We start from the raw sequence: 22,872 nt of genomic DNA, 5'->3' as shown, positions 1-22,872 counted from the left end.
AAGGAGCTGTAGTTAAAGAAATTGGCTCCCTGGAGAAACCTGTGAATCAGATCAAACACAACCCTGTCATTTAAAAGTGGTTTGGTTTTTTGTTTTTTTTTTTGGGCTTAGTTTGTTTGAGTTCAGAAATAACAGAAAACGAGCCCAGCTCCTAACCTTGGCCTGAAATCTTTGCCAGTGTCAACAACACAGAAATTACAATACAGTAATTTTGACACTCCAGAGTTTATGCAAATTATTCTGATGCGTAACTAAGATTTTAAAAAATCTCTTAACTGCATTCTGGAACAGTCTGGGATTCAATGCTGGATGTGTAGAGCACACACCAGCAATGAGAAAGCACAAGAGACTGATGCAGAATGGCCCTTCTTTGATCTTCCTTCAGAAACAGAAATGAGTCAAAGGGTATAATCAATAAGAGCATACATATATCAACCCCTGCCAGGGCTTGTAAAAGCACCTATGCCTGGAGGAAGCAGCATATGGTGGATTTTTACCTACCTAATGCTTAGACACTATGACCAAGGTAATCTGCTTACAGGCTTTTCTGCAACTCCTTACTAAATTGCTTTCTACTCTGGCTTAACCTCTTTACACATACTGTCACTTACTGGACTTTCACTATGCATGTTTAATATACACGCTTCAGACATCTTAAATTATTTCAAAGGTAAGTAAATAATTAAACTGCATCTCTATGTTATACATTAAACAACTAAAGTACATATTATATGGCTTCTTCAAGTCTACTGAGCCAAGAACGGAACACAAAGAATTACTTCTGTATGTCAGCCTCATACCTATTTAAAACAAAACAGAATTAACCAAAAAGCACATTTTTAAAGGACATTTTTAAAAACCCAACAAATCCTAAGGCAAAAAAGTAAATTGTACTGCAGTAATTTACTTGGATGCAAAAGAACCATTTTCAGCTCAAATTTTACCTTGCTTTCAACAGCTTCAGATTTTGTGTTTCAACCACCTGAATAGTATTTTATTGGTTATCAACTTGTGTGTCCCGTTCTTTGTTAAATTTTTAACTTTTTCCCAGAAACAGAACATCAACTCATTTATTTCTAGAGGCTTCATTCTCATCAAGAGCTGTCCAACGCACCCAGCAGGATTTAATATTAGCTGCACAAAAGCACCCTTATCAAATACCCACATTTCCAGCAACTTTTCACAATTTTTAGTAGCAATTAGGTCTCTGTGCCTCTAAAAAAACCGCGGAACTTGTTTCAGTCTTGTCAACAGAAGAGCACCATCAGTCCTCTCCCAGTTGACACAGCTGAATACAGCTTTTTGATATTGACAGCACTCTAAACCATCAGCCTGCAGGACAGTGACATTCAGCAGGGAAGAAGATACAGGTCCCTGTCATTTCTCTATTTTCCAGGCTTGAACTGACATGAGATAATGACAGAAATTGTTTTCTTCACAAATGGCACAAAGACAGACTGACAGCACACCCCAAAGTTTTTCTCATTCCCTCTCATAATCTCTAATGAGAATGGTCTCAATTCCTTTACTGAGGGAAAATATCAAAGATTACTCCAGCATGCCCACTTGGATATTCTTCTCTAGAAAGATGCTGGGAAAAGCAAACAATCAGAAGGAGCTTTATTCCAGAGACAAAGTAAGAGCAACCCATGTTCCCATGAAACTGACCCACTGCACAGAAATCCTCTGGTAAAACAAGCAGAGAAAGCTGACACCACCAATTATTGAACTCCTTCAACTCACTCTACATTAGTTTCTGCCGGTTTTCACCCAAACAAGACACACACATGCACTCAATTATTCTGGTGTATATTCTTGCTATAGGAACAAATTAACATATTCCCCTCAAGTATCTGTTACAGTGATATCTGAAAATTAGAACCAACTTACAAGAATATCATCTACAGTCCTGAGTGGCTGAATTTCTAACAGCAATACAAAGTATTATTCATCAATCTTTTTTGGCTAAACAAGTGGAAGGAAAGTTAGAAATAAGGAAGCAAATTAGAAAAATATGTAGATTTATTAGTACTCACTGTAATAAACCATGGACAAACACAGCTGGTCCTTGGCTTAGGAACCATGAAACTTTCAAAGATTGCCATACAAAACAGCAGCAATATTTTTACTTTGAGCTGTCCAAAGCACAATAAATATATGCAATAACAAAAAATGAAAAATCAGCTGGCTGTTCCTACCAAGAACAAAGTTTTAAGGAAACCAAAAAATAGGACCTTTCTAACTCTCAAATGCATGAATTGTTGTACCAAAGGAACAACTGTATTGGTTAGGACTCCCTGCTGACTGAAAGCAGCTAGTACAATATGTAGTACTTGTGCAGTTTCTTTTTAAAGGATACTGCTGGTCAATTTTACAGCTCATGCTAGAGATGCTGTTAAAACTTCATGAAAGACCAGAACAAAAGTTAAAATTAGTAATGAAGCAATTTCAAACTGGGTTAGTTAAAACTGGCAAATAAAGACAATCCATTCTCAAAGCAAATGGCAGCCACTTTGTTCCTGTCTTCCTGGTGGCATCATTACACTTACTATTAAGTAGGTAATTATAGTAACATTCATTTATTCCTTGCTCCACCACACAACTTTACACTGAGATAACTGGTATAACCACAATTTACTGCTTCTGCTTTTAAGTGTCCTTGTGTCAGCAGCCAAAACCATAGCCAGAACCTCACTCTCCACACAGCTGTGCTGGATCAATACATTACTGGCCCATCTTTTCTTGGCTTTCTTGCTCTTTTTTTTTTTTTTAATCAGGACCGTGATTCCTATGGCATTTGATATTTGTTTCCAAGTGCTATTTCCTACACCTCAAAACCATTTTTATTATGTATTGATCCTTAACTTTCCAGTTTAGATGAATTTACTAATGAGCATCCTTAGAAATGGTAAGCTCTTCCAAATGAACACGCAAAACCAATTTTCTACATCTTCTTGTATTAGAATAACAGGTTTCTTGTTGCTTGTGGTTGGAAATTCTTTTACATTTGTGTATTTTTCCCCTCCATGATTTTTGGTCCATGTTGACCAAAGAAATTGGAAAGACAAACTGAATTCTTGTGCATTCTCCAAAAACTGGCAGCTTGAAAAGGAGGTGAGACAATAACTACTGTCGCTACAAGAGACAGGCAAGCAGAATTTAACTGTTACTTGTCACATTCCTTCATCAATCCATCACCCCACAGATACAGAGGTACCATGCCAAGGCACCCAAAAAGACAACATCTCTACTCTGGATAGTTCACACTCTCTTCCAAGTGTGGGCTGCTGCAACAGAGGACTCTTGGAATTGCCTACACAGATGTAGGCAGAAAAGGGACGCAAATAAGGAAGGAATTCAAGGGGTAAAGGACACAAATCCAAAAGAAATCAAGCTTTACTTTCCACAGGATGCACTATTCAAGTGAGGACTGCACTGTGTTTGCCAGTGCTGTTCACTGGGATGATGCTGTGGCTGCCAGCAAGATGCCTCTGTTCAGGGAAGAAAAACAAATGTGACAAATGTACCTGACATTTAATGGCTCCCAGAGCGTGCCCATTCCTAGGGAGCAAAAAGCTGATGCAGCACACGCCCAAGGCATCACCTCTTGCAAAGTAAGAGCTCAAGTCTTTACTGAAGAGTTTATGTAATAAAAAAATATGATTCTGTGATTGCAATATTCTTAATCAAACCTAATCTTTAGTCCTGCAAAAATTTTGTGTCACATAGCTTTTCCTTTGACAATATGTATAGACAGAAATTATCTTATAGAACATGATAAAACAATAATGCTGGCAGTAAAAATTTCTCAAAATACTTCGTATGTTAAGCTGTTGTAAAATACAAGGATTTCATAAATAAATGTGGTTGCATGCCTGTTGTACTGTCAGATTTTAAGAATACAATTACCTGCAAAAGCAAACTGAAGTTGATCAGAAAGTCCTATTACAAGTTTCAAATTGATTTCCATTGTATTTCTATTTTGTGGATCAACTACCTGCTGCATCCAACTTCTACATAATTTTACTTAAAGCCAGTCTTGGTTTTGGTTACTTAGAACACAGACCAATTTACCAGACAATAGAAACTACTCTCTGTATAAACACTGACTTTTCATGCTTTAGTTTTACATTAATAGGTAATTTAAGAAAAGTATCACTGTATGCCACACCAGTTTTGTGGAACATAGGATGAATGAAATCATTCTAATCCAATACATGTGGCATTTATGCTTGGTTTTCTAAAATTATTAACTTCTCTTTATCTTCACTAAAATTGTATACTTCATCAATTCTTTTATATTAGTGATATATTCTACAAATTACTCAGGGCCATGGATTAAAACTACTACTATGAAATGTAACTTGATTTACACCAATTCCCTTTATTCCTTAAGATGAAACAATCTCAGACCATACAGGTTTTATTTATAAAACTGATCTATTATTATTAGCAAATATATTTGCAGACAGACATAAATATTTTTATCTTTTCCAGTTAAGGAAAAAACATGGTGCAGGTAAAGTCAGAATATTAGAAAGTTAGAAAGAGGACATTGCAGTCACACTTTAAGAAGACTGTGTTCTCAAATAACTGGTATGGCAAGGTACACTCCCATTCTTACAATTCAAGTGCAGTAAGATGAACTTTTATACAGAAGTGCTTTAATTTGATTCTGTAGGCAGAAAATTTGTGACTGAATAAAATATAGAACCTATGCCACAAGAAAGGCTAAAAATGTTATTCTTAAAGGTGGATCCAAAGACAAACAGTACTATCATCAATTCTTAAGCATATGTAAATCTGATTGTTGCATGATCCTGCACTGTCATCTGTTTCCAAGATCTCTGCAATAGTACAACCCATTGCAGGTAAGAATCCACAAGACTGGGTTTTAAGAGCTGTACTAAAATCCTTATTTGATCTGTCTTCACTTTAAATGCCAGTGCAGCTGTTGTAATTTCAAATATTATCAAGCAATAAAGATACATGAAAATACCTATCTACTGAACAAGGTCCTAACTCTCAGAATTAAATGCCTGTAGGAATTGCTCGTGCCTAAGGCTTCTATTTCAGTGATCTTGCTGCAAGTCTAAGTGGTTCCTGTAAGGCCAACTGCAGTTCATAGAGTCCTAGAAATGCATTCTGCAACACATTACATGTATGTGACACCTCAATTCTTCAATCACATTTTCATCTAGAACCCAGGACTAAGAGTCAAACACAGATTGTGCCTTTGTGCAATCTAACACCTGCCAAACATTACAAATCTCCAAAGGAAATAGAGAGGAAGAAGAATAAAAACAAAACCAAAAAAGGGCACTAAATGAAACACTGGGCAAAGGCAGAAAGTACTGAGAATAAAATGCTGCACCAGACAGAAAATTAAAGTAAGCTACTGCAGAATGAGATAGAATTACAGCATAAAAAGATACAGCAAAGAGATATGAGAAATGCCTGAGGAAAGACATATGCAAAACACTAAGCACAGCATATAAAATTCAGCATGTAGAAAGTTTTACATCAGGAAGTTCAGTCTTGATGAAAAATCTCAGGAGAAGACACAAACATTTCTGAGTAGAAGCAGAATCCTCAAATATACACTAAACCATACTTTTCTGAGAGCAGTTACAATACCCAAAAATTCCCATTATGTGTGTAGCAACTGACAACATCAACAACACTTCACAACTATACAACCCCCAGATCAGTCTGTTATTATCTACAAAAATGTCTATGTTGTGATAAAATTTCTGCTTAGAGATCTCATCTCTTTGTAGGACAGATCTAGTTTGATAAAGAAGTTGTGGGAACATCCATCATTTCAGCCTTCTCTCTGAATAATAATATTCCATATAGTGATAGTTATTTTTCCTATTATGTCATCCAGTTTCCCCAGAAATATTAATACATGAACATTTCTTAAACTTATTAAGATTCAAAAAAGCAAAAAAATTCATACAGAAATATGACAATTTGCATTTAGGGTTTTTTTTCTTATAGCAAGTCTCATCAACAGCTCTTAAAGGTTTCGGTATATTCATATTTTACCAATGTCACAATAATTTCTTGGAGAGTGAAAACCAGCTGTATGAATACACATGTCACCAAGCTATGTAATGCAACAAGAAATAGTATAAATTTACAGCCATATTAAATAGCTTCTATGACACCCAGGAATGTATTTTATTTCTGCCATGGAACATACAAAGATTTATACTAATGCCATCCTGCCTCCTCAACCTACCCAAGATGCTAATGCCTGAACTGACTTTTAAAGAGAACAGAAATGTAAACCAGAGAAAAAAATCACCCATAATAATCCCAAACTGATGAAGGGCAGAAAAACAGAACTGTACCATTTGAAGATGTGACATGCAGAACACCGGAACACTTGGCTTAGCCAGAACTACCACAAGCAAAGTGAATATGCTTTACCTCCAGCTGAACCTGCATTAATAGCCTGGGAACTCTGGAATTCTTTGCATCTGACCCACCAGGGAATAACATTTCAGATAAACTGGCAGTTTGTTTTTTGGGGTTTTTTTTAGTTTAATACTTTAGAAAGTAAGTACCAAATTATTAAACATGGGTATAATTAAGACACTATTCAAAAACTGTTACACATTAATTAAGAGCATCCTCTAATGAACTTTGCTATTTTTTGAACTGGATAAAGGATATAATGCACTGCACTTGATTTACTCTTGAAGCATGAAATTCTGGACAAATGACAACTGCACTCATATGTCAATACACCAGACATTTTCTTATAAATGTAAACAACAAAAAAGGATGGCTGTAGTTTACCGGTTCTATCAAAATTTTTTTAAATGAAGAAAAGACAAGGTTAACACTCCCTCCCCCCAGTAGCATGCTTCCCTTTGGGAAAGCAGAAATGTAAGACAGAATAAAAACAATAACTTCTTTTGGAATTCTTTCTGCATTCAGGCAACAAGTTAGTTGCAAGCTACCAAGTCCTACTTGCAATTTCAGAAGCTCCCCAACAAGGTCTCACAAACAGGCTGCCAATCTGAACAACTACTCATTTCTTTAGAACTCTGTATGTTCAAAAGTTAGCATTAGGGCACACACCTGAAGCTTCCAAGGACAATTTAGATCTGTGTTTAAGAATAGAAAAAACTACTATTATTTTTGTAGTATTTATAATAAATATGACTCCTTACATCAAACCACATTACTAATGAATCTGTGTACTAACATCAGATGAAGTCATATTTCATACTGATACAAAATCATCCTAAGAAAGTCAAAAGACAACAGTCCATTTTCCCCATTTGTAATTTTCTCTCTACTGGGAAAGTGTCCACTTTGAACTGATGGCTGAAGATGCAAATATTTAATCATTATTTTGAAATCACAGTTTGTCTAACCCATGCTCAAATTCAAAATTTTCTGATTAAAATGATTTATTCATATCCAATACTGAACAAAATTTGACTATATAAACAATGCAACTCTAATATCAAAAATCCAGTCATACTAGATTAAACAATCATCTATGCCTTGTGCCCCAGATTCACAATAACTGAGCTGTGAACTTCTACTACATTTACACTGAACTACTACCAGTGCTTCAACCCTTCATATGAAGCAAACTGAAGATCATCTGCACTTGGCCTTTCAGAACTCACAACAAAATACAGAACATCTACTAAACAGCAAAACACAGGAGTCAAAACATTACAAAGACTGAAATAAAAAACTGTGTCCTGATCTACTACCTGAAGACAAATTTTCTCCATGTAAACTTTGTTCAGTGAATCGCCCTTTTGTTTCAAAAGCTCTTGCACATTTACCACAAGGTATAGTTATCACAGTTCTACTTAGAGACATTCAGATAATAAACATTAAAATTACGCAGAGCATAATAATAACAATAATATTCCTATATTTACACGTAATTAATATAAATAGCAATGTAGACATAATTTACTTTGGAGAAAGTTGCTGCATTTGTTAAATTCACCTTCCTGAACACAATAATGCTGAGTTGTTTCCCATGACACTGAAAAAAGCATCTAACTTTAACTTTTATGTACAGCAGAATGATAATTGTGTAAGCTGTATCTGCAGTGTCCACTGGATATGCTGATAAATGTCTGAAATCTAATTCAAGGTTATAATTCCTTTGGTTTTCCTTCCAGCTAGTTTTTAAGAGAAAATAAATAACAGATGCATTTTTAAAGAAACAAATACCCAAAGAAACTCAGAAAAAACAAGTTCTGGCTCAAGAATCCTGATTGCTAGAAATGTATAAACCACATTGCTGTACCACACTGCATATTAAATAGAGTTTAATTTTGTTTGAGGTAGAAACAAGAAAAATGAAGACTGAAGAGTATGAAAATTATAAAGTTAATTATAAACTTAAATTTTTGTGGAAGTATGTTAAATACTTAATTTTTGTAATAACATTATATTTTTGGTAAGAAACAAAAGCAGAATTCATGGTTACCATAGTTACACATACTCTTTGTTGTGTTTCAATGCCACATGATCTGATTCAAAGTAATACACATCAGGCTCTTCCTCATCCTCCTCTGCAGTGTGGATGTTGGCACTCTCTTTGGCAGATGGTACAAATCCAGCAACAAGCCTAGACTCAGGCTTTCTTAGTCCATCACTCCCATGATCCCCTGTATTACTATTTCTCTCTTTTTCATTCTGTTTGATTTCTTCAGACATTTTGGGAGATCCATTGGTATTATTAATACCTACAGGTACATTCTTTTCAGTAGGACTAAGATTATTTTCCTCAACCTGTCCATTTTCTCTGCAAGGAGAGTTATTTTTAGTAGGGCTACTTCTGGCAGGGGCAGCCCTTCGTGGTGAAGTTCTCAGCGTGTATCTGTGTTCTTGAAGTTCCAACATATTTGTCATCTGAGCCGAAACACAGTTCAGCACTGAAGAATGTGGTTCAGGTTCACCTGAGATTGATGCACTGTCATGGTGAGTATTCAGGTTGCTATTGGTGTTTTCAGCACACTGTTCCTTAGAGGCACTGCTATCTCCTACAACATCCACCTCCTCCTCCGAATCCCTTAACAAAGATGACTGGATTTCAGAAAAGGACCCTGTAGCTGGCTCAAATGCCTGATTAGCATGCTCCTCAGGCAAGCAGTCATTTATTGGTTTGTGGTCCTCTAACTTTACCTGTTCTTGAGAGTTTGTGCAAGGCACATAATGGTCTACAACACTGTCCTCTTTGCTGCTATTAAGCAGCAACGAAGAATGGGCAAATGAGTTTCCATTTTCTGCTACTGTTTTGTCCTTGGGCGTACGGGAACCAGCACTGTTCTGCTTAGCGTTCCCATCAACCTGACAGTCATCACAGTTAAGAGAATTTGAGTCTCTCTCACCAACTCCATTGACAGTCTGATAACCTGCAACCTCTTCAACTACTGCAGAATTATTAAACCCTTCTGCACAGACATTCACCTTTTTAACTTCCCTTTTCTCACAATCATCCAATATAAGACATCGACAAGCTCGCTTAGTCCCCGTGGAGGCTGCATCATTGTCCACTAAGCTTTTATGCTCCAATGGCTCCTTCTCTGCCTTAGTGGGCAAGTCTTCTTCAGAACTGTTGGGTGCCTCTGAACGAAGACAGCGTTTAATTCTTTTCAAAACTGGTGAAACAGGTTCTGCTTGTTTTTTTTCACTATTTTCCACAGTTTGTTTATCACCATTATCTTTCTCTGAAGTGGACAGCCCTCTCTTTCTAGGGCTCACCCATGACTCCCGAGCACTCTGCTGTTTCAAATCAGTAGTTCTGCCACCGTTGCTGCCCTTCTGAGTTTGCACAGCCTCTGGCCTCTTCTTTGGTGACCTGGATCGGATTTGAGGATGGGCTGAGACTTCCTCCGGATGAGCAATACTACGGTTCCTTAATGTTCTACCACAAAAATTTTCATCCAAACCATTTAAACCCACTGTAGATCTTGTAACACGAGTAGATCGAGAAGCAGCCATACTATGGCAAGTCCCTAAAGTATGTTCATTGTGATCCACTCACTGGGAAACCTTCGAGAAAAATGGAAACAAAACAGTCAGAAAAAATATTTAGAAAACACTTAGAGACAGAGGAAATCTGAAGAATGTATTGTCACAAACGTACCAGTGTAAAACCGAATAAGCCCATTCAATGTATTCATACTGCTTCCTTCTGTGGCATTTCTTGAGTGCATTAAATTTTTCCATCTCAGCTACGAAGTAGCTGACTTGGTATTTGTGGTTGTTCTGGCTTTAGTACTTGTGTGAGTATTGCTCATATTTTTGCCTTATGTAAGGCTGGAATGTCCCAGTTAGGCTCTAGTTACTAAAATACACTATTTTTATGTATTGTACATATATTATAACTTATTGGTATAATTATTTCAATTTTTCTGTTCAAGTAAAAGGTATGAGACTGCATTTTTAATATCCCAGTTTCCAGTTACATGGTTTCACAGACTAAGAAGTAAACCATTAAAATTGCATTTGCTCACTCAGTTGTTGCTTAAAGAAAAAACAAATCTCTCAAATAACAAACAGAACTGCAATTCTAACTTAGTAGGGAATTAAAAAAATAAAGCACACGAAAAAAAAATACTTACAGCTATTATTAGTAAAAATTAAATAAAAGAAAATTTCCGAATCCAAATCAAAATCATTCCAGCTGAAAAGGCCTTTGGGAGGCAATGCTATCTAACCTCCCATTCAAATGAACATAAGGCCTAAATTCAGATTTAGCTACATGGAACATTATACAGCTGGGTCTTGAAAAACACCGAGTACAGATATTCCACAATTTCTCTGGGCAACCTGTTCCAGCCCTTAAAGCAAAAATATTTATTGTAGTCAGACTCAAAGATAAGTTTAAAACATCCCATTTCAGAGTGCCTGTATTTCACATTTCAGGGTGAAATGCAGGAGTACTTGACCTGCCCAGTATCTCAAAGTAATTTTTAAGAGAACTCAGTTCAGTCTTACCCTTCTATTCATTTCATCTTTAAAAGTTCAATGTGTCCAACTCCATATCAACACAGACCTGTCATAACAGCCTTGCTAATGAATAGATTCACATTTGAGTATAATGGCACACCTTCCCTTTTTCATCTACCCAAATTCCAGATTATGAATCCTTTCAACTGTCATATGATGTGAAGACTACAAATTTTAAATATGGAATCAAACCTTCCGCACATTACTTAGAAATGCTGAAAATAACAAATGGAGAAAATTGTTTCAAGAGGCATTTTTCATTTTCAGCAAATAAGGGGAAAATAAGAACATAAATTCATAAATTCTCCCAAATCTACTATTTGAGTGTCAGATGGTCCTAGAACAGAAAAGAGAAGGGCACAAGACAAGTACACTCTCATCTAATACAATTCTGTTTAACCATTACCAGTATTTACTGTATTGTGTGTTTAGGAATTCACAATGCAAGCAGCATTTCTTAAGGAAAGCAATGTATCCTAACAGCATTGCTTGGTGTAGTTCTGGACAAAACTGTAGAAGAAAGCACATTAATTGTGTGTACATGTGGTATAGTTCACACACAACTGTGTACAACAGCACATCATTCTGTGCAACCAAGAACAAGACAATTATAAAGTGAAAATTTCAAATGTTCTCAAAACTACGATTTATTTGTGCTGCTACAACCCTCCTGCTTGTTAGCTATTCCTGTTGCCTTAGATGAATGCCTGGAAAGATGCACTGTTTGTATTCCTGAAAATATATCTAAAGAGATGCTGCAGCACTAACCTTCATTCTGTCCACTAAAAAGTAAGTAAGTGTGAGCCCTCCAACACACTCTGCCTTAAGAGAAAATATAAATAATATGTCAAGCAGCAAACGGTCTAACATCAGCAGGTGACTGAACAGAGCAAAATACTATGTGTTTTCTGTAATGGTTTTTACTCCTATTTTCCACATGGATAGACTTGCCTGCATATTCTCCCTCTTTGCTTGCAAGCTCAATACCATCTGGAGAGTGATCCCATTTGGGGTTGAACCCAAACATGAAAAACAGGGTTTATTTACATATTCCATTTCCTCTAGGTTGCTCTAACTAAAGCTAGCACACATTAGGGGTGAGTAACTGACATTTCAAATCAGTACCAATAAAATAACCTAAACCAAATTCAAATGCTTTCTTTCATTAGTAATTACTTCTGAATTCAACTGACTTTAGAAACCATACGTAAGAGAGAAATCTTTACTGATTTGCTGATATGATACTTTCTAAAGAAATACACCTTACATGACAATAAATAAAGTCATTATTTCCTTAGTACAAATGTAAAAAAAACTTACCATTGCAAAACTAGAAGAAATGTAAACTTCTGGCACTTCATACAGCAGACTCTTACTGTACCACTCAAATAATATCAATCACCATTGCTGATATCCATCATGTAATCCAAAGCTTTACTAGTTTATGCCATCACATTAACCAGATTTTGAAAACTGTTGAGAAAAAGACAAAGGTATCGATAAAACATTTAAATTACCACAATGAAAATGAAGAAGGCAACAGGAAATATAAACAGCAACAGCTTTTTAAAGAAGATCCTACCAAAGAAAGATCAATATGCTGTGAAGCAATTAAGTATGTGAAATGTTAATTTAGGTTTCAAATGTAATATGGCTTCCTTGGTAGTTTCTAAGTGATTCACTGTATCACACTGAATGTGCAAGCAAATGAATTCACAGGAGTCATGTTAGAGTGTTCGAATTTTAGAAGGTATTTGAAGAGACATAAGAAAACAAGTAGTGAAAGGCAGTACTACAACTAATGAATTATGAAATGCACTGTATTTTATAATAAGATACACAGTGAAAAACTCTGCTGTTTAATTTTAATTAACTGAGCAGACCTCTAAACCTATATTGGCTCCAAATCCCTGAATAACCTTCATCAATACAATGGGACTAAAATGCTTTCTAGAGTTCACATTAAACCTCTACTTCATCCAAGAAAAGCAATGCATAGCACCTCTTTTGTAGTGGAAGTGAAATATTTTGGATATTGAAAGACAAAATACATCTATAGATCCAAAAGTTAAACAATGCTTTCAGTCATCTCCAATTTGGGCATCTGTGCCAATGACCAAGTTACTACTCGAAAAAAATACACCAGCAATCACATTTAATTTAAAAATATCTAGTACTATGAAGGCACCATAACTCACTAAAGAATAGTGGTTATTGAAGCTTTCTTCATATTCTACTGACTTCATACAAGTGACCTTATTTCCATCTTGACAATTCAAAACTTTATGATGTAAAACACAAGCTGACAGGTTCCTCCTGTCAATATTCTTCATTCTACACAGTTTTTATATTTAGATTACTGAAAATTGTCTTTACTTTCAACCCAGTTAGGATTTCATACTGGTAAGAACAGAAAATTAATTCACCATTAAGTTGTCAATTCAAAATACAAACTGAGCTGCATAAGAGGAGATTAATTATGTCTAATTGCAGTGAAGTTCAGTAACAGAAGATGTTTTTCCAGTGATGCAACATGAAGTATCACAAATTCTATTATGTAGATAACTAAATCAAATCAGGTTTCATTTATTCAGTGGGACTTCTGAATTTAACAAACAGCAGAGAACTATTATCATAATAAGACAAACAAAGAACAGAAGAAGAAGGCAAAGACAACCACTTGAAAATGCATGGTACTCTTAATCCATATTGCTGCCTTTCCTAAAGATGCCTTTAACTGATGCATCAGGAGGCACCAAAAGTACAACAGAGTTTGACCAATTTTTGCAAAAGAACAACATATCCAATAAAAATACTAGCTCAGTAACTTTGATAAAAACACAAAATATATTTAAACAAAAAAAAAAACATTTAAAGAAAACATTTAAACAAAATATTAACAGTGAGCCAATCAGAAGGTACCCTAATCTCATAATTTTTAATTACTTTACCAGTCCTAAGTAAAAGAATATACGAATAAGTTGTTTCAGGAATGGCTGGAATACTAATGCCAGTATTTTGTCAGATTTGTACACTTCATCTCCCCCGATTTTCTTTTGCCCAAAACAACCCTATTTTACTCACAGTAGGAAACACACAACACCTGCTGTGTCCATTTGCCTTTGGGGACAGCTGAAGCATTTTAGACACAGTAAAAAGACTGTGTAAATAGCTTCAGAGAAGAAACCAAGGTGGGTAAAAAAAGTTTGACTTAGTCAGAATTTTTTGTCTGGTAGCAGTCTGCAGGTTATGGAGGAGGGAAGAAAAATTTACAAAACCAGGAAACTTAAATCAGTATATATACAGTGAAATGACAGCACGTTAATTATGTTTAAAACCTAGAAAACAACATTCACAAGGGCCTAACAAGTGAACAATTATATAATTTTTCACGGAAGTTTTCTTGGAAAAACTGTCTTGAAAATTAACTATTATTCCTTTACATTGCATAACCAATTACAATGACATTTTTCACTTAGAACAACCACATCTTCTGTGGCAGAAATTCAATAGAAGAGTAATTTAATGTTTTGGACACCACTCATTTTAGAAGCTATTTATGAGTTGGAATAAGGAGTGCAAGGGAAACTAAATAAGCTTTTAGGTCTAAAAGCCTTTCTTCAGGGAATCAAATCAACATTTAAGAAAAAATACTGAAATACTGCAATAAAGACTAGAAGTTTGAAGAGTGATAATCAGCTAAGAAACAACATACTCTGGTATGCAGAGCTCACTAAAAATTAAGAAGTTACAGGTTAAATGGAGTGTCATACAGACAGAGCCCTAAAATAAGTAAGGGACTCTGAACTTGTCTTTTGTGGGGAAGGACGTGTGTAAGAAGTGAGCAAATACTGCTGCTGAAACCATACAGGTCACACATTAATCAGTACGGACTATCTTCAGAGTGAGACTGAATTCAACTGCTTGCAAAAATTGTCTGTACATCTTACATACAATCAAGCATTTGATGACAATACAGAATGCATTTCTGGGTATGCATTTTTTGCATTTAAGAACGCTTAAACTTACTCAGCTTAGGCAAACGCTATCAATACTTATCATTATGTTCACATTATGCTAGAATTTTTATTTAACTTAACTACAAACCTATTTAGTAAAGTTACTGAATGCTGAAATTGTGCATGAAAACTTCTAGCAACAAAGGAAACAAATTTACATAGAGATGAAAACCAACAGTTAAAGACACCAGAAAGAGGAAAACCCTTCCTAAACAGGCAGAATAACCTTTTTTTTTTTTTCTGGTCTGGGTTATACCTATCTGAGAGTCAAGTATGAGCCCAATTGTTTAAAGGAATTCAGAAACATAGATGCAGTTATAAGTATGTTCCACGTGGCCCTAAGCTAGAAAAGAGACAGTCAATACCTGAACATACTGGGTGTATACCAGACCTGAAACCATTCTCTACTATAACTGTGCTGGAATGACATAAATGGAACTTAGGATGGATAAATTAACAGTACATACAACATTAAACAAATTTTTTAAAAATTGTGCACTGGGGGTGGGGGAGAACAGACTTTCAAGAGAAGCCTCCAGTAGTTGTCTGATGTCACTATTTGATGAAAATGGGCAATATCTAAAGTCTTCCATAACAATTCAACCCTAGAAAACAGAATAGTGTGTCATCTGATCTAGAGTACAATGAATAATTTTCACATTGAAGTAATCTGTTATCTTTCTTCTGAGTCTCATCTAAGAATCAATATGCTCAGTGATAATACTGCAGTGATAAAGATTCAAATCTTTCCTAGTGGTCAGATATGGCATTTGTGGATATCTGATAGCAGGAGCAATCTCCAGTACCATACTTCAGTAAATCCTCAGAGACGGTATCTGCTATGACAAAGTTACCATTTACAAGCGCAAATGTAACACACATATATAACTGCCCAAATTAATTAACTGGTGGATCTCTGTGCTATGAAATAGCAGTTGTTAAATTCTCTGCAGAGCAATGGAATGTTACTTACAACAGTACATCTTCAAAAACTGAAAGCAGTAGCTATTCATGCAAACAGAATCTAATCCTTTACAGAAGTATTTGCCCAAGACAAATAAATTAGCACCTCTGAAAAGATGAGAATTTGCACAGACACCAGATTATCAAGATTTTGGATTATCTCCACAAAGAAAATACATCACTTCTTAACAAAGTAGTATTACTAAATTAGGGATGAATTTCATTTAACAAATTATATTCAGCAGTCTATCACATCTAGAGTATGCCAGCATCTCTTCCCACACATACTGAGTTTCACAGAACTACATTAGCAAGAAATCAGTTTTCTGGAAACAGCATTTTATTATTCTGATCCTACACTACATCAAAACAAGCAGTACTTTCAAATTATAGAAATAACCTCCACCAAAAGACATTATGAAGATCTTACTTGAAATAATATGTAATAATAAGCAGCTTACAGCTATAACAAAAGCTTAAAAGCAATAAAAATTAATAAATGTTACTGGAGTTATTCTGAGATTTCAGCTGTCTCTGACACAGTAGAATTATATTCCATATGGTCTGTCAGAATGGGACTACTTATATTAATCTTATATATAAAAGGCTAGTAAGATAAAGTAAAAGAAAAAATAGAATAATATGAAAAAATAAGTCAACAGGTTTTAAAAGCTAGCAAACTAGCAAGGGAAATGTTTTACTCAAAACTAAAACTGCAAAGAACCAGAATGGATAACTCAATATGCTATTTTTCTTCCTTAAAAGAGATGGGTTCACTAGGCTAGACAAACCTGTTCTTACATAAGAGGAAAAGAATTCTTTAGAAAGAATCTTCTTGTGGAAAGCTATTTCTACTTCTTTCTTGAAGAAAAAAAAAATGTAATGGGCAGGGATAATTAATTGGTACTGAAATAATGGAATGTATGAAAACAAACAAAAGCTCAACCGCCTCCTAACACAGTCTTACTCTTTCTCTAAAACCACGAAAAAAGGTTGAAGCAGAAAGTTGTATGACAATGACCAGCAATGAACATCTGTTCCTTTGCACCCCTTCCACTCAGCAGTGCCATCAGAACTGCTGACAGCACTGGCATTTCTCACTCTTCTGGGCTACCTATATGAGGAAACTTACTGGGAGGATGGGTGTGATATAGGCATCACCCCTCTTCCAGCCAGACATTCCAGGATAAGATTGCAAAATTACTTCACATAAACCTAAATATGAATTATACAAGTGTGACTTTACAGCAGAACTCTAGAAAAGCAACCACTATATCAAATTTCTTCTCTTTAAAGCCTGAAACACTTTAACTGCTTTCAGTTTCTTGTATCCTGGCCAAATTAGATTTTGTGCTGAAATTATACATTGAAGCATCTGTCTCAGACTGATATTCCCACCCTGCTGTCTCTCTCCTGAATTCTCAGTCAAAATAATTACTCATTTCTGTGCACAAATATGGAAATTATTTTAAACCCTTCTTGCTGCTTAAGACACATCTGACTGTTTCTTCAAGAAGGTTTTCTTCCTCCATAATTTGGAGTAAGAAATTGGGATTTGGCATAGAGAAGAGTTTGTCTGAGAAGAAAAATCCTGGTGGAGATGTGATGTGATGAAGGCAGGCTGAGGGAAGTGCTAAATGTGAATGCACAGGTACAGAGACCAGCTACACTGGCAAAATGAGTGGTTGCTGACTGAAGAAAGAGACATACAGGAAATCCTGAGAAACTGCTAGAAGACAGAAAGAACACAACTGTGAAAAAGGAAAACTGGAACTGGGAATAACTGGAAGGAACAGGCAGAATCTGTGATTTTACCTAGTCCCAACTAACCCACACACATCACTCATCCCAATTATCTGTCTCAAATACCTGGGACAACTCTGTCAACACAACTATTGTGTTTTTATACTCTGAAATAAATCTACAAATAGGTCAGAGTTGAAAATATAATCTTTTCTTTTCAGATGGCTCCAGATAAATCAATTTTTCCTGTGGGTCATACTAAAGGACAATGTCCTGTAGCGCAAGCATGGGATCACATGGCCACAACAAAAGGTGAAGATGTGAACTTTGTGAGGTGGTACACCACAGCCCCTTGGAACAAGAGGCCACATTCCACACTTCAACGCATCACCTGGTGTGTTCACCTTTAGCATGTCATCTTAACATAACAGAAAAATGCAAAAAATTATCATTTAATACAATTTGCACTTGTCCTGAATAAAGACAGTAACATTAGGTAAACACCCTTACTGAACCACCTACTTTACTGACTAATATTTAGTCAATAAAGTCACTACTGTCTGACACAATTAATTTGAAATGAAGAAGAAAATTGAAGAAAATAAAAAAAAATGAAATCACACTATATAAATAACTTCCATGTCCCAGTTAAAAAATTATGCTCTATATCCTTATCACCATACCTCCCCAATCATCATCCTAGGTGCAAGTCCCACTCTACACTATACTATAGCTTTTTCATGTGAAACCATTCAATTGCTAATTAGCTGTCCTGTTATCCAAAGAGTATCTCCTGTGCAGGATTACCAAAACACGTGACTTACATCTTTGAGATACATTAAATCGCACAGGTTCTTGAAAAGCTCATTATAAAATTAATTACAGTAACCATTTATCAAACTGTTACTCTAGGAGGAAACTCCAGTAAGATTTAATCTTTTAGACAAAGAACACAGTTTTATATAAATAGGAAAACTATTATTTATTCCCTGAAGAAGTTATTATTACAATATACAGAAAATATCTAGCATAAAAACACTGCTTTTTCCCATAAGTAGGCTGCAATTTTAAGAGTTCATCAAGTACTTAATAATCCTGCTAGCAGTTTACAGATGAAAAGCAACTTGATGGAGAAAATCAGTGCTGCTATACTTTTTCTTAAAAGACCCAGGATAAGCCAGTTTGCTCATTTTTGTACAATATTACACTGGAAATTACTGCTCTGTCTGATTTAGTTTTGGAGCAGTGACTACAAATGCTACCTTATGAAGTAAAGTGCATATTCTATGAAATACTGTCTACAACATATTTTTATCCCAGATGATTTTCAGCCAAGGGCATGCATGTGAAATGCAACAATTAATGCAGCTTTTTATATGCAAAATTACAGCATCAGCTCCACGAGCCTCACAAGGCTGATGCACAACTCAGAGCAGCATCACACACACACAACCAGGTGCCCTGCGTGGGCTGTGCTTTGAAGTGTTCTTGCATTATACTAAGGCAAACACAAACCCAGAGACTGGAAAAGGGACATGTGAGGCATGCAACAGTTCCTGTAAAACATTTTCAATGTTGTTTCAGAATGAAAATGTTTTTGTTCTAATTTTTTCTTCAAAATTTAAAATATGCCCTCACTCCCCAGAGGAACAAAAAGTGAGAAGGCCGTTTTTCCAGCTATCCACATTCATGAAAACTGTTTTAACCACTTATTTTCTATCTGATAATGCTTTTGCCTCAATCTAGGCTTTTTCCCCTATCTAGAGGATACAAATTATTCTATAAGCAGATCAGCAATGGGCTGGCTTTGGAGTCCTAAACGTGGCACCATTCTGCCACACACCCACTGCACCTCCAATGCTCTGAAAAAATGTTATGTTCCTCCCTCTGGCCATTTCCAAACCTTAAGGATGGTGAGACAAATTCCAACCCATATATGCACTGATGAGACTGCTTGCAAACTATGTACAGCAGATGGCTACTGGGCTCAAATCCCCCTTAAAAAGGGGGCTACAATTTTTGTGAAAGCTGCAAGCTCTCCACAGCTCTGAGATGTTTACTCTCAGCTAAATTTAGGGGAGTTGCTAAGTTGGCCTAAGGCTTCAAATATTACTTAGTGATAACAGTAAACAAATAGAGGGACACCTGAACAGTTGATCTAAATCACTCCAAATGCTGAAAATATATTCTGGACAGACTGGGAGCAGGGAGGGCATACAGAACTATCCCAAAAAACATGAAGCAAAAAAAAAATGCAGTTTGTCACAGCTGTGCTGTGGCCATGCTGCGTCTTCTCACCCGGGGCATTTTCATGCTTCCAGAATTACAGGCATCCCTTGGCACACCAGCTGATCCTGTGTGTATAATCATAGCACCAGTCACCACCAGCACACAGATGAGTTCTCACATGCAAGGGGCTAGACAAAGTAATGGACAGGCTCAGAATCCAAGTATGCTTTAAACTTGAATTTAAACACAGTAGTAGCCTGCTACCATAGAATGACAGAACCATTTAGGCTGGAAAAGACCCTTAAGATCATTGTGTCCAATTGTAAATCACTTGCCTTATGTCACTTTTTGACTGGCAGTTATTTTTAAGAGCCCCAGCTCTTTTAAGTGCTCATGTGGCTCTATTACAACTGACTTTGACATATTAATAAAATCGTATTACATCAAGTCATTTCTCTGGTGAACAGCCAGAGAAACATCTATTTTCTAAAGAAACTGAGGTGCTACAGCTGTTGACATATTTCAGTACTATACTCTATGTTAGAACCTCAGTATTGTGGCAGTTCTCAAAATAGTGATCTGCAGTAAAAAGACCCATCCCTCCTTCTGCCTTCCATAAAGGATGCTGTTAATTTTCACTGCCTCATGCTGCAGTTTGGTCTAATACACAGCACAACTGCTACAGCCATATTTAGCCATCCGTGACAGCTTTGCATTGCAGCCTTTCAAAGTAGCTCTGAGCACGTTCCTGCTCTGTGAGCTGGATGTCAGCATCATCTACACCAAGAATGTGCCTTTCTCGCCCAGAAGTACTTGAAGGCAGACAGAAATTTTCTCCCAATACTTGGGCATCCTGACAAAACTGCAGATATCAGCACTTGAAAATGCTTATTCTTAGATGCTTTCCAAATTCTACTTTGTGGCTGACTCTGAGCTAGTTAAGCATAGAGGTTTCAATATACCTCTACAGCCTGACATTCTCACTGTATGCTCAGGCTGTATTTATGGTTTCTGAGTAAGAAGAGCGTATATTTCAGTCTACTTGGCTTGGGAGTTTCCACTGGCAAGTACTGAAGGTGTTTTAAGTATATAAAGAACTGTGGTTTTCAAAAGCTCTTAAAGGGGCAGGGAGCAGCTGTGTTCTGTTTTGCTGCTGTCCTGTCTTCAGGCACAGGAAACAAACTGATATGCAATATGAATAATATCACATACCCTTCCTTTTAATCACAGCACATCTACTGCTAACAGAGGCCTTTATTTAAAGAAACACTGACTTTATTGTAAGACTGCTCTCAATTCAACTACTATATTACCTTTTTCTAGCTGCTACTGTTCATATCCAACTACTTTCAGACAGGATAGCTAGCTACAATTTCCTTAATTTAACAGTACACTGGTAGCCTAATTTACTTTTCTAGTCTAACATATATAATTCAAATAGAACTAGGACCACATCACCTGTAATTTTGTTTTACTTGATTGCTATTCTGCTTTCCTCTCTTGCTGTGCTCAGAAGGTCTTCGGAGGCCAGCACATTCACTGATAAACAATATGCTACTTTTTATTTCCCACAGTTTCTGTGTTCTGTCTGGCCTATGCTTACAGTACCAACTGGAAATACAAAGGAAGTTCTGTCTAGCCTACACTTACATTTAAAATTTCAGCCTTTTAGTTACTCTTATTTTCTCTGTATGAACATTTTTTTTTTTTCATTTGAATACTTTGGCATTAAATTTAATTAATTGCCAATGTAATTGCCCTGTAAGAATGCAGGGAGTTGCTTGTTCTTTTCCCACAGGTTTTTTGCTTTTCCTGTGACCACTGACAAAGAACCTGTAGGCTTGCTCCACTTTCATTTTTCATCTAGATGCAGGCTTACTCATAGGTCTTGCAGTTCTTACAGCCTTTGCACAGTAAAAATTCAGAATAGTCTGATTCACACTTTCTTGATCTTTCAAAGTCACAAATGTATTCCCTGGAAAGACTAAGCCAGGAGAGTACAACTTTTCATACAGCACCACTACTCACCAATTGTTTCTTCTCCAGGTATCTTATTAATGTGCTAAATATACATATTTGATAGATTTAAAGTACATTTCAAAGCATTTCTAAGACTTTACACCATTACTCTAAACCTACCATTAACCTGTCAACACACTGCTGAAATACAGCTACAGTTTACCCTACACATGCTTTTCTTTTGGCTTCTTTTATTCAACTTTGTAATATAAGGAATACCCAGATATTCTGCTTTGAATTTATTGTTCTTCAGGGTTCTGTTTTTCAACACTCAGTTTATGATTTCTTGCAACTACACAAGACAATTTACTTTCAAAGCTATGCTCACTGTTCAAGTATAAAATGAAAGATTGCCTATGAAGTGATAAATTTATTCTGATTCTATTACCCTGTCCCAGCAGCTGAATACTTTATCAAGGGCTTTGTAAAGATCTCTCTTCATATTGAGATGTTGCACTACATTTACAGAGCAAAAGGGACGTACTTATTACTGCCTAAGCACATGAGCATATCTGTCACCTATGCACAGAGACACTTGATTCCCCTTGCATGTTAATTGACTATTCACTTTCAAAACTTCTCCCTCATTAAATTTAAATGCAAATCAATTATGCCCAACATTATTAAACTTCAAGCCTCTTTTCTCACACAGAGCAAAGACACACATCTCTGCAGTCAGTACTTTGTCTCCAACAGCCGTGATAAGCAGATGGTTAGGCAAGAGCTGCTGTGTATAATACCATTATAGCTTCCAAATATTTTTAGCTCAGAGTCCTCCTAAGTCATATGTGATATCTATCTATTTTCTAAACTTCAGTGAATTTCTCTTCCATGAATTTTCCTTGTCTTCCCTTGAGATCCCATAAATTTCTAGCATTCAGGCTATCTCACT

At 36.1% G+C, this 22,872-nt stretch overlaps 1 protein-coding gene across 2 annotated transcripts in view; it reads right to left on the bottom strand.

Annotated features, from left to right (window-relative positions):
• The window catches only part of ZZZ3 (zinc finger ZZ-type containing 3), a 58,324-nt gene that overhangs the window by 21,772 nt on the left and 13,680 nt on the right, over positions 1-22,872 (bottom strand). For both annotated transcript variants that reach the window (XM_041482996.1, XM_041482995.1), the window contains exons 2-3: positions 12,328-12,480; positions 8,495-10,047 (exon numbers count right to left, since the gene is read on the bottom strand). In XM_041482996.1, coding sequence (XP_041338930.1) covers positions 8,495-9,996 — 1,502 coding nt within the window. In that variant the 5' untranslated portion in view covers positions 9,997-10,047; positions 12,328-12,480. The remainder of the gene's footprint in view (positions 1-8,494; positions 10,048-12,327; positions 12,481-22,872) is intronic.

The sequence above is a fragment of the Pyrgilauda ruficollis genome, unplaced genomic scaffold (assembly GCF_017590135.1).
Source record: "Pyrgilauda ruficollis isolate IOZ18807 unplaced genomic scaffold, ASM1759013v1 scaffold6, whole genome shotgun sequence".
NCBI lineage: Eukaryota > Metazoa > Chordata > Aves > Passeriformes > Passeridae > Pyrgilauda > Pyrgilauda ruficollis.
The sequence above is the reverse complement of the archived record's forward strand: the minus strand, read 5'-3'. Positions and strand labels throughout refer to the sequence as shown.